General features: G+C 37.3%; 1 protein-coding gene across 5 annotated transcripts in view; it reads left to right on the top strand.

The window, feature by feature from the left end:
* The window catches only part of wge (winged eye), a 576,501-nt gene that overhangs the window by 558,160 nt on the left and 841 nt on the right, over nt 1-17,500 (top strand). For 2 of the 5 annotated variants that reach the window (XM_070113543.1, XM_027379914.2), the window contains exons 4-18: nt 1-1,031; nt 1,377-1,784; nt 1,891-2,097; nt 4,239-4,349; nt 4,597-7,907; nt 8,113-8,226; nt 8,495-8,646; nt 8,824-9,098; nt 9,308-9,498; nt 9,828-9,921; nt 10,119-10,259; nt 10,456-11,024; nt 11,132-11,311; nt 11,474-11,641; nt 11,859-17,500. The exon at nt 1-1,031 is cut by the window's left edge and continues 193 nt beyond it; the exon at nt 11,859-17,500 is cut by the window's right edge and continues 841 nt beyond it. In XM_070113543.1, the coding sequence (XP_069969644.1) occupies nt 1-1,031; nt 1,377-1,784; nt 1,891-2,097; nt 4,239-4,349; nt 4,597-7,907; nt 8,113-8,226; nt 8,495-8,646; nt 8,824-9,098; nt 9,308-9,498; nt 9,828-9,921; nt 10,119-10,259; nt 10,456-11,024; nt 11,132-11,311; nt 11,474-11,641; nt 11,859-12,071 (7,165 nt within the window). In that variant the 3' untranslated portion in view covers nt 12,072-17,500. The remainder of the gene's footprint in view (nt 1,032-1,376; nt 1,785-1,890; nt 2,098-4,238; nt 4,350-4,596; nt 7,908-8,112; nt 8,227-8,494; nt 8,647-8,823; nt 9,099-9,307; nt 9,499-9,827; nt 9,922-10,118; nt 10,260-10,455; nt 11,025-11,131; nt 11,312-11,473; nt 11,642-11,858) is intronic. The other 3 variants (XM_070113546.1, XM_070113544.1, XM_070113545.1) reach the window with 3 other exon arrangements.

Raw genomic sequence — 17,500 nt, forward strand, 5'->3', positions numbered from 1 at the left:
CGACAATAGGGTTTCTGTAACCAAAGTGGCCACTTCCCATACCACTCTAAAGCCGAATAAAAGGGACCTACTCATACCCACGTCAAAGGTTAATGGTATTGCCATTTCTGCAGCAGAATCGGAAAGTGCTGTGAAAGTTAATCATAGTGCTATTTGTGCCAAAGATGACAGACATGCAAGAGATAGAGACTGTAAGGAAGGTGTTCCTCGTAACACAAAGAATAAAAAGGTAATTAGTAGTAAAAACAAACAAAGAACTTTAAATGCTAAAGTTTCTTCACTAGTAAGTGCCAGTGAAGATTGTGGTGATGTGAAAGGACTGGAAGGGATAACATCTTCCTCCTCATATATGGTGGAATCTAAAACTCAGAACCGTGTACCTGGAGAAGAGAGAGAGATAACTGGGTTTAAGCAGAGTTGCGAATTTCCAGTGACTCAACCTTCATCTCGGCTACATAATTCAGTCACAGCATCAGTCTCACACGTGCAAAGTGAGCCTCTTTGCCTTGATACATCAGTGTTAGATCGTAACTATTCTCTGAAGCCTAGACAACAAGAACTACCATCTTTAGTTGTGGCTCAAGAACCAAGAACCTCCAGAACTGCAGACCTGGCCTCTCAAGTACCCTTGGAAACAAACCACCTCAGTAGATCAGTTCCACACTTATCTAGAGAGTCCAGCAGCCTTCAAGCCCACATCTCAGCACAACACCAAGATTCTAGCTGTAATGAGGCACAAGACCTGTCCAAGTCTAGTGAGTCCAGAAATAATAGAACACACCTCTCACACCATGGGGTTGAAACTAGCCATCTTCAAACTGCAGAGTTGCAGGCACCCAGCAGTTTAGAGGCAACAGCTTTACAAAATCCATGTGAATCTAATGGTGTAGAAACACCATTTCAGTTACAGCCTCAAGACTTCAGCAAGGAAGCGGAGAAGGAGCAAGAAAAGGTAGCTGACAAGGGAGATGCCTGCCACTCAGCTAGCAACATTAGTGATACCATCAAAGACTCTGAAAGGGACTGCACAGGTAGGCACTCTTTTCCTGTGTGTAGTGTTACTTCAATTTCTTATATTGCAGTAGAATTAAAAGTAAAGTAGTTTTTTATCATAAGTTATATTTCTTACTAATTTATTTAGAGCACATTTGTAGTATTTTTCTTTAAAGTTTACTATTTTTATGTTTCAGATTGTAGAATTATTTTCATTTCAATATAGTAGTTGTCTTATGTGTTGTTCAGGTAGAGTTTGCTTTCAGTTTTCTTTTTGTCATTTTTTTCTCAGAGCAGAATTAATTCGGGAGATAGGTAAATGCCCTTTTATTGTAGTATGGTCATGAATAAGGGAAAATTTTCAATTGTCATTCATTCCTTAGGTAATGGAGAGGCATGCACTGATGGCAGTTTGGTTTCAAATGAAAGACAAAGAATATTAAATAATGATGAAAGGAAAAGAAATCTCTTAGCTCCCCTTGTGGGTGATCAGTGCTCCCGAACTACTCCAGGTCTTCTCCAAGCGTATGCAAGAGGTCGTAAAACAAAATCACAAGCTTCTCCTGATACTGCACCTCTCAACATTCTCTCACCATCACCTGCCTTATCCCCTGCAAATACACCACTGTCAGTGGATGATGCGTCAACAAGTTCCTGTCCACCAATCGTGGCATTAACACAGCTGATGGTGCCTCGTGTGGCTCCACCTGCTAATGCTGCGGCAGGAGACTCTGCTCGAACGACACGCAAAGCTGCTCGCCCTGAGGAACGGCCAACTCCCAGTGTTACAGGTAAGGCTACTGTTATGTTCCCCTTTTATTTGTAAAAGTATTTGAAAGTTACTGTATATTTTTGATAGCTACTGTGTGACTGAAATGAGCATTTTTTATCAAACAGCAGTGAGTGGTATTCCAGTTGGTATTGCTGTTGCTCGTCAACGGCAAGAACCTCGGCCTCAAGAGGATCCTCAGCCAGGATCAATCCCACCCCGAGTAGCTGATCCTGGGAACAGTGCTCTACCCACACACTGGTCGCTGCCCCCAACACCCTGCACACCAGGACTTCCACCAGCACCATATTGGTTGCCCCAGAGTCAGTTCTCAGGTAATGCTCATGACACTATATTCCATATAGCACTGTATTTATTACATGAAGGAAAGAGAATGCTGTAGTAACATAACCATTAATCTTGTGTGACCACGTTCATAGTCCCAAAACATTTCACATCGGATGACTAATGAAGAATTGAGTATGACTAAAAGGACAAAAAGAAGTATATTAGATGGAATTACCAACAGTATTGAGTTGTTTTATTTTTAGAGTAATATGATGGGGACAAAGTATTCAACTCTTCAAAAATATTTGCATGTATGCAAAGTGTCAAATATACTGCACAAAGCATGTCTGAAAAGAAAGAAGCTTAATCAAAGCAGCTTAAAAGGATGAATTAGTTAATTTATTGATTTTTTAGCATTACTTACCTGTCTGCGTGATAGCATTTATGTGTGTATGCAATGTGTGGCTAGCTATCTGTCAGTCTGTCTGTCTGCCTAATGCAATGTAAATGGGTGAATGGATTTGAAAATTTATGAAGAAGAAAATATATATTGGGGAATATTTTACTTTGGGCCATATCACTATCTTGTATCTCATGATCGTGTATGTTTCATTTTAATTGTTTAGGTTATTATTTACTGCTGAGATACTGGTTATTAGCCATATTTTTAGATCTATTTTTATGCTTAAGAGGAATTAGATTATGAGTTCCTACACTTCCCTATCACAAAATGTTATCATCATATAGATTGAGCTATCAGTCATAAAGCGGAGATCAGAAATTTGAGCTAGTAAAGAGCTTGCACTAGTTCTATATTGGTTTCATATCAACATCATTAACCTTAATTAAAGTTAAACTTTCCCAATTGATAGTATCTGAATCAGAAGTCAAGCCATCAGTTTCGCTTATAATGTTTCTATTTGAATAGTATGGATATTTTAATTTGGTTTACTTGGCTATACTTTAATCAGTTTTACTTTTAAAATCATCCCTCCCTCTTGTGAAACATTTGCCACATAGAAACCCATGAATGTATATATACTTTTGTTGTTGTTGTTGTTGTTATTTAAGAAAACACTTGTTAATGCTTAGCATAGCAGCAATTAAGTAAGTCTAAGTAAATAAAGTATTGAAATATAGAAATGAAATCATGTCTTTCACTTATTATGAAATTCTAAATCAGAGTTACTTTTATGGGGGGTTCCACTCTTTATAGATTATGTGTCTTAGGTATTACAATTGATTATTGGTCAAACTATTTGAAAAGTTGCTGGTCACAAGCCATATAAATAAAAGTTGTTTACACTTTTGGTTATGATATTGCAGACTTTGCCAAGAATGTAATTCTGTAGGAAAATATAAGAAAAAACAATGATAATATTTGTGGTAGAGAAGGGACTGAGTTGATATTTTATGTAGTTTATCCTTACATTAAACAATATTACCACAGTCAGAGGACAAGAATGTTTTTGAAGGTCCTAGAATAAGATAAAAATAATGTAAGTGCAGATATTATGATAAATGGAAAGGTACTAGAAAGGGAGAAATGTCTGTTGCTGTTTTGCTGTAAGAAAAAGGGACACATTAATATTCTCTGAAGTATTACAGATGAATTATAGTACTTGACTTGGAATTACCAATGTAGAGTGTAGAAAAGTTTTGACTTGTTAAAACTGAAATGTATCTTTTCTATAACTTATTTGGGATTATATATTTTTTTCTTTTTTTGCATGGTATGGTAAAGAGGTTGCAGGTTTTTTATTTAATTTAATGCCATATTCAGTAATTGTAAGAGGAAATAGAGACATACATTAACATTTTAGATATAATGATAAGCTTTGGTAGAATAAAATGCATGAGTAATACAAGTATACTTTTACCTGTACAGGAAAGAAGATGGAATTTTGATAATGATGAATTTTAAAGATATTTTTACAAAGATATTTCTTTGAAATTTAATTTTGTGTTTGCTTGGGAATGAAGCTGTGCGTGAAACTAAGGCTATTCTTAATAGCCATATTTATAAGAACCCACCAATATTCTTAAGAAACCTGATTTATACACAAGAAAAATAGACACATCATCAGACCAGAGAAAACCAACAACAAAATAATGTAATCTTTAGGCATTAGTAAAATACACATCAAGTTTTACAAAGAGAGCGTTCATTTGCCTAATGAACTGGCAGGCATGGGTGTGGATGCCAGTGTAGGCGCGGGCATGGGATTAGGCTACCAGTTCGCCCGTGACCCACTAAGCGGTCACTACTACCTACTGCCGCACCCGCACGCAATACCAGGTTTGTGGTCCTTGAATGGAACGCACCCTCTTCTTCACTGTTCATGGTTGTTTCACCACTTTCTGTAGTGTATTTAGTATTAATGTACAAATGTTGATCTACGTATTGTACTGTGTGTATCATGTTGCCCTGCTTGGTCTTAGACTTGATTCTTCATATAACATGTAATAGTTGTGCTCATATTCTTGTTATATATATCTGTTACTCTCCCAGGGAAAAAAGGTCTATAGAACTTATTGTTTTACAGATCATGGTGGTCATGGTTTACTGTGGGCAGGATATGGGGGTGTACCTGCTGCCCCACCCGTGGTTATGACTCCCCAGCAGCTTTTACTTCCTGATACCCACTTTCATCCTGCACTACATGCCCACACAACTCTGATTCATGTCCCCCATCCCCATGCTCCCGTCCATGCACCAACACCTCCCTCCATCAAGCGTGAGGACCCCCCAACTCCCGGACCACCAGACGAAGACCCCAAGAGCCGTCCAGTGAGTGTGCCCCCTCCGGGGCAAGGACCTCCTCCACCAGGCAGTGAGCTGACATTACCACCACCTCTACCTGCAGGTCTGCGTCATCTTCCTCCTTACCTATACCCACCCCCAACATCTCTACCCTACTACTGTCCCCAGTCACCTCATCCTGCACCTTATTCCATTCCACCTTTCCCACATCCCCCTACTACAACAATGGACTCGGGCTTTACCACCAGTAGAACCACATCTCTCACTACAACTCATGCCAACACCCTTGCGGCTCCAGGCAACATGACAACATTCTCAGTTCTGCCAGCTGCACCTGTCTCCAGTGTGGCAAAGGGTAGCAGCCTAGACCATTATTCACCACAGGATTGTGAGTCCATGGTGGCCACTGGTTCTCCTGTTTCTAGAACAGACTCAAATGAGCCAATTAATGTTACTTCCCATTCAGAAGAAGAGCCTGACACAGAATTGCTTCTGCCAAGACCTTTGCCACTACAAGAGCCTTTGCGAATACCAGTCCCCTTCAAGATCAAACAAGAAATCAAGGAAGAAGTTCCCTCTCCTGTTGGGGTTAACAGAGATGGGGCCTGCACACCTGGAGATGCAGCTGATGAAACTCATGTCCAGTCAGTTAAGAAAGAAGCATTTCTTGGTTGTGAAGCTACTCAAGCTACATGTGCTAAAACACCAAAAGTTTATATGACACAGGTTCAAAAGGATTCACTTCCAACCCCATACACTGAAAATATGTCTTCAGAAATTCAGGATAAAAATTCATCACAAACAAATGAAACTACAGACACAATATACCAAGAACCAAAGAATTCAAACTATTTAAAAGTAGGAACAGTTGTTTCTAAGCATCCAACTCCTAAATGCTATGAACCTGCAGTTGTTAGCACTGGTCAGTCAACAGTAACAAAGTTTTCTGAACCACTGACCCTAAACAATAACGAAAAAACAGATGATCACACCAAGTCCCAAAGATTAGAGTCATCAGAGCCATATCATCCCATGTCTGAAGTTAACCATATTCCTTGCAACTCTGAACCAGCTACAGCAACATACCTAAAGGACAGTTTAGCACCTCTTCCCACTCCTGCTTCTTCAGAGTCTAATCCAGAAACCCAGTCTTCAGTCCAGCCAAATCCTCTTGTAGTTTGCCAAGAACAGACTGCAGCAAATTCAGTCTCATCTTGTACAGGCTGTCAGGAAATGCAACCTGCTTCACATATGAATTCAGCCCCATACTCTGGTACAAATTCATCATATATTGATGTGAGTGGTCTAGAGCTTTTATCTCAAAGTATTCTGCAACATGCAGATCGACTCTCAGAATTACCACAGGAGGAACAAAGTGCAGATGGTCCTCTTGTACAGGAAGATAACCTGGAAGATGACTATTGCTCATCACAGGAGAAAGTTCAAGAAGATGACTGTACTTATCCAGGGCAAGATGAATTGCCTGAGGAGAAGTGTAGTTCACCATGCAAAGAGACACCACCTTATGAATATGCCTCAGATGGGGAATATGAGAGTAGTATAGAAAAAGGTGAAGATTGTTCTGATGAACATGAATCACCTGCAAATAAAGATGAAGTAAGTTCAAGAGGTGAAATGGTTTCAGAAGAAGATGTGAATGGGATTGCAGGAAGTAGGATGCATGAGTTGGCAAAAGCTTGCATAATGGATATTTCTCGTCTCCAGTCACCTGCAACTTCACCGTCACAATATGCTGAACCTTCTTCACCTGTATCTCAGTCTGACCCACTTACAGGCCTTCATGGCCTCAGCCTTTTGTGTGCCTTAGCTGAGCAACGCATCCTGGAGGAGAAGAGTGTGGCTTGCACAGCCCTGTCTTCCCTGGCTGATGTGGCAGCCACATCCCCAAGTGTTCCCACACGCCCATTGGAACGCTCACCTTCGCCACGCTCACCTTCACCACAGCCAGGCCCAAGTACTGAGACAAGATGTTTAAGATCAAGCACTTTTAGCCAGACGGCAGATAAACCAGTATTTGGATCTTCTACTTTTGGAACTGTTCAAAACTCATATATCACTCCAGTAAAGACCACAGATGTAAATAGGAATTACAAAAGCCCGCAGTCTGAAAGAGAAGCAAAAGCTTTCATTGCTAACAAAGCTTCACAGTATCAAAAAGAATCAACTGTAGGTTTTAAAGTACCATTTGGATTTCCTGTTGATTCAATGGATGCAGCTGAGCTTGACATGCGTATGCAACTGGCTGAATTGCAGAGGAAATATAGAGAAAAGCAACGTGAACTTTCAAGACTTCAGCCTAAGAAAGTGACAGCAAGCCCTGCAAAGAGAAAACCAGGCAGACCACCCAAAAGAAAGGTTCATAACAATGATGTCCCTGGCAAGAAGAAGGTTGGGAGACCTCCAAATAAGAAGAAAAAGTCAGTACAAAAGGAACTTTCACCTCCAGTGCTAGAAAGAGTAACAGACCTTCAGATAAAGAGTACAACCAAAGATAGTGATGAAGAGAAAGAGGAGTCACACAGTGCCAGCAGATCAATACTTAAACCACCAGTTCTTACAGCAACATTTTCAAGCCATGTCACCCACAATGGTAACCAGTACACACCACCAAAATCTGTTGAAACACAGGCATCTACAGAAAAGGATGAATCAAGTGATGATGATACAGATAAAGAGAAAAATAGAAGATGGTCTATTTCATCAGAAGACACAGCACCTCCACCACTAAGACCACCTTTCAAGCTACCCACAACTACACCTGAAACACGTCTAGAAGAGAGTGAGGAAGAGCAAGCAAAATATAGTCTTAGTGACTCTTCAGCCCGAGAATCGAAAGCCTTGCACACAGAAACTTCTGTTGAATCATCGCCTTCTGATCTTGAGCAGCAGCCAGCATCAGCTTCATCATCAAAGAAGCGGAAGCCAGGCCGGCCTAAGAAACACTCACCAACAAAGGAAGATGCTACTGAAACCATTGTTGCTAAAAAACCAAAGTCTCTGAATCTCCTCCTTCATCGTCCACTGCTCTCACATAAGCCAAAAATGCGTCCAAAGTTGAAAGCTGAAGTTAAGGTGAGTTTACCATTAGTGTTAGTGTGAAAAAATTCTATCTTCGAGATGTAAAAATGTAATATTTTTTCTGTTTTAAAGTTATAAAAACCTCTTTTGATTCTTAATTCATTGAAAATAAAATGATAAATCTTGGGTCTTTGTATCACATTGAAAACAAAGAATAATTCCTTCCCAAATTTTTCTTATGAAAATTGATGTGCCATAGGTACGAGAGGGTGATCAGGAAGAAGAAGAAGGAGCAAATCGAGTACACTACTCCATGACCAGTACTAACGAAACACCAACCAAAGACTTGTCTGAAGATGAGGATCACCAATCGGTAAGAATTACCTTACTGAAATATTTTGACAGAACTATGAATGCTTTTTCAGTTATTTTTTGTACATTAGATTGTATGTGCTATAAATATTGCTTTTGATATATAGATAAGAACCCAAACAAGATATTGGTTTGTAAGGGAATTTGTAAAGTTAATGATGATAAAAGTAGTGCACTTCCCAGTAGTAATAGTTGTGTAGCTTTTTACTTTTCTTGCATGACAAGGGCACTATGAACAGCCATATCATATAAACTTACTGATTTTTTAGCCATGTTTGGTTAAGTCTGAAAGCATTCGAGGGGCTCAGAGAAGAGTAGTGTCTCGAAGTCGAACATCTATTACAAGAAGAGCAATGCTTAGAGACAAAGAGAAGAGGAAGTCAGCAGCAGAAAAGCAGTCAGTGATGGAGGCACTTTATAGGTATGTTAGTTAATGTGTTGAAGAATATATTCCAAATCTTTGTAATAGAAGAATTGATGAAACAAAGTTTGTATTTTTTTTCATAATTCTGTCACTAGATATATATAAGGGCATCATCTACATATTTATTTCTGCATTGCATGATATCAAATAAACATTGTCAATTACTTTTTATAGGTCCCTCAAGAAGCACTCAACAATGGCTGCAGCAGAGCATGATGAATCGGAGGAAGAGAGAGATCGTGATGAGAAGGAAACTGAGAAAGTGGAAGAGGAAGCTTCTGCCAGTGACCATGAGACTAGTCAAGAAGTATCATCAGGAGACACTGTGACCACCTCTACCACATCTACTACAACCACAACTATCACCACAACCACTACCACAACAACAAGTACAACTACAACTCCAACTACAACTACTGATGCTACAAGACCCACCATGCAAACACCAGGTAAGGAATATGAAATGATTTCCTTAGAACTAGTCATTTAGCTTTGAGACATTTATCAAAAGAAGAATGACTAACAGAAATGCAGTTTCACTCATGTGATTGTAATATTTATATATGCATAGATATAAAGATATTTTATGTCAAGTAAGAAATATTGTAAAAGTGTGATCTGACAGTAAATAGCACCAATTTAATTCTTTTGCTTACAGAACCAAATGTTTGTGTAATTGAAGTGGGCGATTTAGTAGACAAAGCGAGAGTGTTGGTGCTGCAGGACGGTCTGTTGTATGCCGGCTATGTAGTTCCCATGACACCTCCAGATGTATATGGAGTTGTGATAGATGGAGAACGAGGCTCACGTCCACATATATACTGTCGAGAAGAACTGCTTGAGCAGTCTGTAAGTATATATGGTTATGGTTATGGGGTCTTGATTCCAAATGTAAGCATAGTAAGTATGAATTTTCTTTCTGATTTCAGTTCACTTTTTACTGTGCATATCTATTACTGTTTTGAGGTAAATAAGTGTGAAGGAACCAGAGTAAATGAGGATATTCAAATGTTTTCATTGATATTTTAATTATTCATATATAAGTAATATACACAAAAGATGCTATGAAACAAACCCAAAGGTGAAGCCTAAATTTTCTATTGTTGTAGTTATTGTTTATTATCATATGAACTTATGTACAGATAAGATCCAGTTAACATGGATGTTTTTCATTGCAGTGGAAGGAAGTGAAGCCTGGTTCAACGAGGTTCCTCAAAGAAGGAACCCGTGTTTGTGCCTTTTGGTCACAGCAGTACCGAGCCCTGTATCCAGGTCTGTTAATATTTGATTCTTTTAAGGACTGAACAAATTCATATAATATAAGTTAATAGACTTCATGGTATTGGAAGCTAACATTATATTGTACTTTATTATGGAGTTAGATATGTTTTACTTTGCTTTACTTTATAGATATGGTTTGATTTCTATAATAACACATTTTAATGGTAATTCTGTCTTCACCTTTACAGGAATGGTAGCTGCTTCCTCTTCCCCAGCACATGAAGCCAATCATAATTTTGTGAATGTGGAATTCGATGATGGTGACTCGGGGAAGATTCATGTTGATGATATTCGTCTTTTGCCTCCAGAATTCCCCGTTCTGGGTAAGTGTATGTATGAGATGTTACTAACCCAGTTATTAGACATTAGTTTTAATTTTTTTTCTTTTCTTTTCTTTAATATTTTTGCCATTAAATCTGTTTACTCATAAATCTGGAAAAGAATGGTGTTAATATTTTTGTCAGGGATATCAGATTGGATGTATTTTGCCTAGATTTAGGAAAATCACATATTTGTTTCCTTTAGATTACGACCCCAACCCTCTGATGACCCTTCAAAAGAGAAAAAGGAGACCTACAGGTGACAGCCTCCCTGATATCAAAGAAGAACCTCCCAAGACAAGACAGAAGAAGGTGAAGGCAACCACTGAAAATAATGTTGAAGATGACACTATCCATGATCCAAACGATGTTAACAACGAAGTAGAAAAGGAAAATAAAAAGAGTAGTGTAAATATAAAGAAAGTAGAGAAGGAAAATGAGGAAAAGAGCATCAAGAAAACAAATAAGAAGGGAGATAAGAAAAAGCACAAGAAGCATAAACACACAGAGTCATCACATCACCATCGTCACAGACACAAGAATAAGCACAAGCATAAACATCGTGAAGGAGACAGACCACTCCCACACATTGAACCTGGGATAAACGAACTTACCATGAGAATCAAGTCTCCTCCACCACCCTTGGGAGAAACAAGAAAACGCTCATATCAGGAGGAGTCTGAGTCAGAATTGGATAGTTCATCATCAAAGAGTGCCACTGAGGAGGACTCTGAAGAGAATGATTCTGAATATACTCCCTCAAAGAAGGAAAAGGTTAGCATATCAACTAAATGTATTCAGTGGAGTAGATTATAATGCCATACATGATAACTGAAAACTAAGGCTTTTAGTCTCTAACAAAGTCCTTATCAATATTACAGGTTAAGACTCCTGCAAAGCGCAAGAAGAGACATCCCTCTGGCAAATCGAAGATTGCACCTTTTCTTCCCGAAAGACAGTTGTGGAGATGGTCTGGCAAAGGATTCAAAAGACCTGGTGCAAAGGGCAAAGGCAAAAAGGAATTCTTTAAGGCTATAGTTAGAGGAAAAGAAATGATACGTGTATGTGTCTCTTAATATTTCATGAGTTACTGTGTGTAAAGATATATATTCTTGTGAATAAGATATTGTTTGTATATAGTATCATGGTATATTGACCTTATAGTTATACTACTAATGAAATATTCATATTGTTTTATTAATTTACTACATATTGTGCTTTAGGTTGGAGATTCTGCTGTGTTCTTGTCTGCTGGCCAACCCGACCGTCCATACATTGGAAGAATCGAACTTATGTGGGAATCATGGGGAGGAAATATGGTGGTTAAAGTCAAGTGGTTCTATCACCCTCAGGAGACCAAGGGACTTGGACGGAGGCTAACTGAACCAAAGGTAAGACTAAGTGAAAGTTGAAAATAATGCACAAATTTCTGTTTGGTTTATTCCATGATTGAACTGAACTAGAGATTTCATATACCTCTGTTTAATATAAGCTTTTTATTCATTATACTCAAAGTAAATGCTTTAGAATGTACTTTTGTTCTGATAACAGAGAATAAAAATCAAGAGTATAATCAACTCTTTAACCAAATTTAACCCATTTTTTCAGGGGGCTTTGTTCCAGTCTCCTCACACAGATGAAAATGATGTTCAGACCATTAGTCACAAGTGTGACGTCATTGCACTGTCTGATTATCGAATCAAGCGACGAGAGCAAGAAAAGCGGTATGGACCAAACTGTGAAAATTATGATATCTATTACCTAGCTGGCTCGTATGACCCAACCACAGGACACATTACCATGGAGCCTGGTGTGTCATGAAGATCCTGGCACATCAGTTTAAGATTATTGTGATAAAAGTGATAGCCTGTGAAGTGAGTAAAGTCAGTTTAAAGAATATCATGATTCCCTTCGTCTCAGAAAAGTGACTATTACAGTGTGTGGTGCGACTAAAGGTTACATTCCTCAGTCATGTTGGTTAATAAGATAAAACTTGTGGGAAGTAAATGATCAAGATGAAGGACAATTGCAAAAAGGTTGTCCTTGAGAATGAAACGAAGAGCTTAAGGAATAGAATTTTTAAAGAGTTTATTTTTCTCAAGTCTGAAGTGGGCAGTTCCAGTTGCATATATGATAGATGTTTCAACAAGAAAATGGATACAGTTATAGAATTGTGAAGTAGTTTGCATGATAATGGAAATCTTTGGTAATAGATTAGTACATGTCTTTCTCAAGACATTTATAAACAGTAACAATGTTCTAATGTGAATTTTAAAAAATGTCATATATTTATAAAGCATTTAAAATATCATACTTCTGGAAACTGTAAAAGTATGGTAGAAGAAATGGTTTAACCCTTATGCTTAACATATGTGTTTACAAGTGTGATCAAAGTGATATATTTGATTTTAGAAAAAAAAGCAATTTAGGCCCTCTGGAGTCAAGTAGAGCAGTCAGTATTGTAGATTCATCTTCAGGGGATTTTTATTCTTGGTAATTTTGACTTTAGGCTATTAGATGGTGGATTGCTTATGGACAATCACTTGAATCTGCAAAATCACTATGAGAAATCTATGGTTTTTGTTAATATACTTTTTGGAGTGTGAAAGATCAGAGGTGTCCTTCCAACTACCCAAATTTTGCCTTTATCTCACAACACCTTTTAGATTTTAAGGATTTTTATCATATACATGAGTACCTGCAATATTTTATATAGATACTTTATTGTGTGGATCATAATATCTAAACAAATAGATATCTATGGCTGCATTATGATTAGAACCACTGCTAGTGTTTAAAAGCTTATTTTCTGGTCCTGCAATAATGTGTTGCATGGCACTACCAGTGATAATGACCAATGGCAATTGTAGCATCTTGTACAAGTGTGGAAGAGTCGTTGAAGGCCTTTCCTTGCCGTTTTTTTCTTCTTTTTTCTTGCTTGGTCTAGATTAATTTATGTTAAATTTCAGTGATTTCTTTTGTGTTGATTGCATGTTGAACTGATTTAAAAGAACATTAATGTGTACAGTAGATATTGTTTGTGTTAAATGTCTTACAAGTTTCTTCATGTCTTCAGTGATGAGGAAGACTTAGATTAGCTTCTTAGTTGATAAAATGGTTGTATATTTTACATTTTGCCTATAGTGCGAAAGGCTGTTACAGAGCTCTGACATGGATGCTTTATGTTTCCCATCAAAAGACATTGACTAATTATTATGACAATTAATTCAATGTTACAATGGATCTCATATGATATATACAATATATAGTGACTGTAGGAATCTAACAAACAATTTCAGAATATCCCATTTTGTGTTCATAGGATTCAAATTCTGCAAGAGCATGTCAGCTAGAACAAAAATGGTTATTTAACAGTGAAATATATAATTTTGATATCTGTAATTAAGAGCATTTGTTCTAGATGTGATTGTTTTCTGAAGTGACAGTCATTTAAAGTGCTGTTCCAGATTTTGGATGGTCTAGTTTAGGGTGCTAAACTTATCCCAAAATGACACATGTTACCATGCAGCATACTAACACACAGAACTGTAATAACATCAGATTTTTTTCCTTCTTTCTCTTCTTTCTTCAAACAGTTTAAGGATAAAAATGCTTTTGATGAAATGGTAAGATATCATTAGCCAAGGTTTTCATATGTTAGGTAGAGTGGACCTTCTTCTAGAGTGAAATTGCTTTTTGTTGATTTAGATTATTGCTGTTTATTTACAGTTACGTGGATAATCAGTTTTGTGGCTGTTAAGGTCAGGAATGGTTGCTTTAGGGGAAAGTGAATGATGCAATTAGTTATACAACAGTATATATAATGTTGCATACAAGTCGTTTGCTTGGTTTTACACAAACCTATAGAACTGCGTACATAAGAAGAGTTCTGTGAATTAATGGAACTTCCCATAATGATGCCCTTCACTAAGTAGAACACATTTCTATTTTAGATTGGCACCATTTCACTGAATGTGATAATATGTGAACAACTTATTCTAGCATTATGAAATGAGTAAGTTTGCTTTATACTAGAAATGACAGATTGTGGTGACATATTTGAGGTATTACAAGATTCTAAGTAATCATCTTTGTATACTGGAAATACAAGTAAACTGTTTAAGACAGTGTGTTGGCAGCAGATTTCTGATGATAAAATAACTATTTTAACAAAATCAAATTAAACTGGATTCTCTAGATACACTATTTTGACCCCTTCAGGACAAAGCAAAAATATTTTTATTATAGATTTTACAGCATATTTTCTTTATGATAAATTTGTCATAGTTCAAAATTTATTATTTTTTACATCTAACACATTTATTATATTTATTTGTAGGTAATATTTGAAAACTAACTTCTTTGCACTGCTCTAGAATAAGATGAACTAAATGCTCAATTATGTGAATACCAAATAGTGTTAAAATTTATGCATGGAGTACAAATGCATACAAGTAAACTGTAACAGGTAATTTCCTGAAGGGGTTACAATAGGAATACCCACTCTAAAGCAAAGAATTCAAAGAAATAGTTCTCAGTCACTTTCAGCAACATGCAAGCATTGGTAACTGACGGAGGATTTCACATGAACAAAAGCAATGGGTAACCAGACCCACTTTGAGAGTACTTTCATTTAACTTTCTGACGAATTCACTGGTAACGAAATAAGTAGTCGGCCTCATCAAAGACATTGAAATAGTTTATTTTTAACCCCTGTCCCTCCCACCCACTCATTCAAGCTAATCTTAAAAAACAAACCGAATGTTCACTTCTTGAAAATCACTAATATGAGATTAAAGTGGAAAGTTTAGCAACAAAATTTATTGTCATTTTTATTGCAAACAAAGCTGTTTATGTATGTATGTGTATACTGTATACATACTGTATATTTGCGTGGTTTGTTTGTTTGATTGTTTAAGGTGTGTGTGTTTGTTTGATTGATTGATTATTTACAGAGAGAGTGTATGTGTGTGTGTGTGTGTGTGTGTGTGTGTGTGTGTGTGTGTGTGTGTGTGTGTGTGTGTATGTATGTATGTATGTATGTATGTATGTATGTATGTATGTATGTATGTATGTATGTGAGTGAGTCAGAGAGAGAGAGAGAGAGAGAGAGAGAGAGAGAGAGAGAGAGAGAGAGAGAGAGAGAGAGAGAGAGAGAGAGAGAGAGAGAGAGAGAGAGAGAGAGAGAGAGAGAGAGAATGTGAATGTGAATGTGAGTGTGAGAATGTGTGTGCATGAGTGCGTGTGTGTGTGTGTGTGTGTGTGTGTGTGTGTGTGTGTGTGTGTGTGTGTGTGTGTGTGTGTGTGTGTGTGTGTGTGTGTGTGTGTGTGTGTGTGAGAGAGAGAGAGAGAGAGAGAGAGAGAGAGAGAGAGAGAGAGAGAGAATGTGAGTGTGCATGTATGTGTGTGTGTGTGTGTGTGTGTGTGTGTGTGTGAGTGTGAGTGTGTGTGTGGTATTTAAGGGTATATACATTGTATATAATCATACAATATACAGTACTTGTTTGAGCAGTGAAAAGCTTTAGTTAAACCTGCTTTCTGTCATGGCACAAAAGTACTTATCAATCTGGAATATGGTGATTTAAAGGGTAAACAAGTGCATAGAATAGTCATAGTATTAGAACATATCTAAAGTATAATGAGTGGTGATTTTTTATGAATTTTAATGAACCATTTATTGTTTACTAATCAATGTGATGATAAGATAAGAATTAAATTAGTAGCTGGCTCATAATTCAAAGCTTTCTCACTCTTAAATGTCAAAGTGCCAAAATTAGAAATAGGTATTTTCCCAAAAAGTATCTGGATCAGCTTGAAGTTTCCCCCCCCTACATTTCTTTCATGGTGTAGATAGTGTTCAGGTCAGAATACGTGAAGAAATTTAATGATTCAGTATGAATGCTTTGAGTATATACATATGTACATATATACATATACACTTATGTGTACTTACATTTTACATTTCATTTTTTTATTTTGTTCATTATCCGTCTGGTTTTTGCTTCTGTCTCTTCTTCTATTATCTGTTCATTGTTATTTATCTGTTAATTCTTTCTATCACACACACACACACACACACACACACACACACACACACACACACACACACACACACACACACACACACACACACACACACACACACACACACACACATCTAGTTACAGAAATAGCTCATAGTACATTGGTATACAGATAGCAAGTTCACATACAGTATATCTATATGTATATATGAATGTATGTATGTGTAAGTGCTGTTAAACCATGTGACAACTGAGTATAGGAGTATGATTCTTCTAAAAAAAAAAAAAAATGTAGTTATAACTGTTACCAGTATAGGTTTATTTTTATTTACTTAAGTTGCCACTGAAGTTGGCATATACAGAATAGGCATATATTACATGAAGCACAAAAGACTTTACACAATTGTAACTGTCGAGCCTGATATTGGAGCAAAGCTGCCACATTTGCTGCACTGTGATTAAGCTCTAGGATTAGTTCTGCAATTTGAGAATTGGATTGAAAATCAGAGGGTGACAATCATACACTCTTACTCTAATCTAGTCCAAAATTTTCTCATCTAATAAAAAGGAAACAAAAAAGGACACTTCATGTTTTAGACAACAGCTTCTAAAAGATGGGATTTTTTATTTTTATTTTTTTCCTCCAAATAGGTCTCCCATGAGTCTTCTTTCCTATTTAATTGCAGCACACTTCATTCTCATGATAACATGGTGTGTGTGTGTGTGTGTGTGTGTGTGTGTGTGTGTGTGTGTGTGTGTGTGTGTGTGTGTGTGTGTGTGTGTGTGTGTGTGTGTGTGTGTGTGTGTGTGTCTGTGTGTGTGGGTGGGTGGGTGGGTGGGTGGGTGGGTGTGTGCGTGTGTGCGTGCGCGCGTGTGTGTGTGTGTATGTGTGTGTGTGCATGTGAGACTGAGTGACAGTGAGTGAGTGAGGGAGGTAGTGAGTGCACACACACTTGCATGTGCATGTGCATCTTTATAAGAATTTTTCTACCGAGTGAATACATGTGTCTGCATGTTACCATAACCATACCACACCAACATATTACAGACAAAGGTATGTGGAAGCAGACACATGCCTCTCATTCACATACATTTCACTCATTTGGATGTTTTTTGTGTGTTTAACAGAAAGGGTAAATGACTTCATTTATTGTTTTGTTTAATTTTCATATCATATGGCAGTATCATGACTTACATTCCATATATCAGTTTTTAATATTTCCTCCA

Source organism: Penaeus vannamei, chromosome 34, assembly GCF_042767895.1.
Source record: "Penaeus vannamei isolate JL-2024 chromosome 34, ASM4276789v1, whole genome shotgun sequence".
Lineage (NCBI taxonomy): Eukaryota > Metazoa > Arthropoda > Malacostraca > Decapoda > Penaeidae > Penaeus > Penaeus vannamei.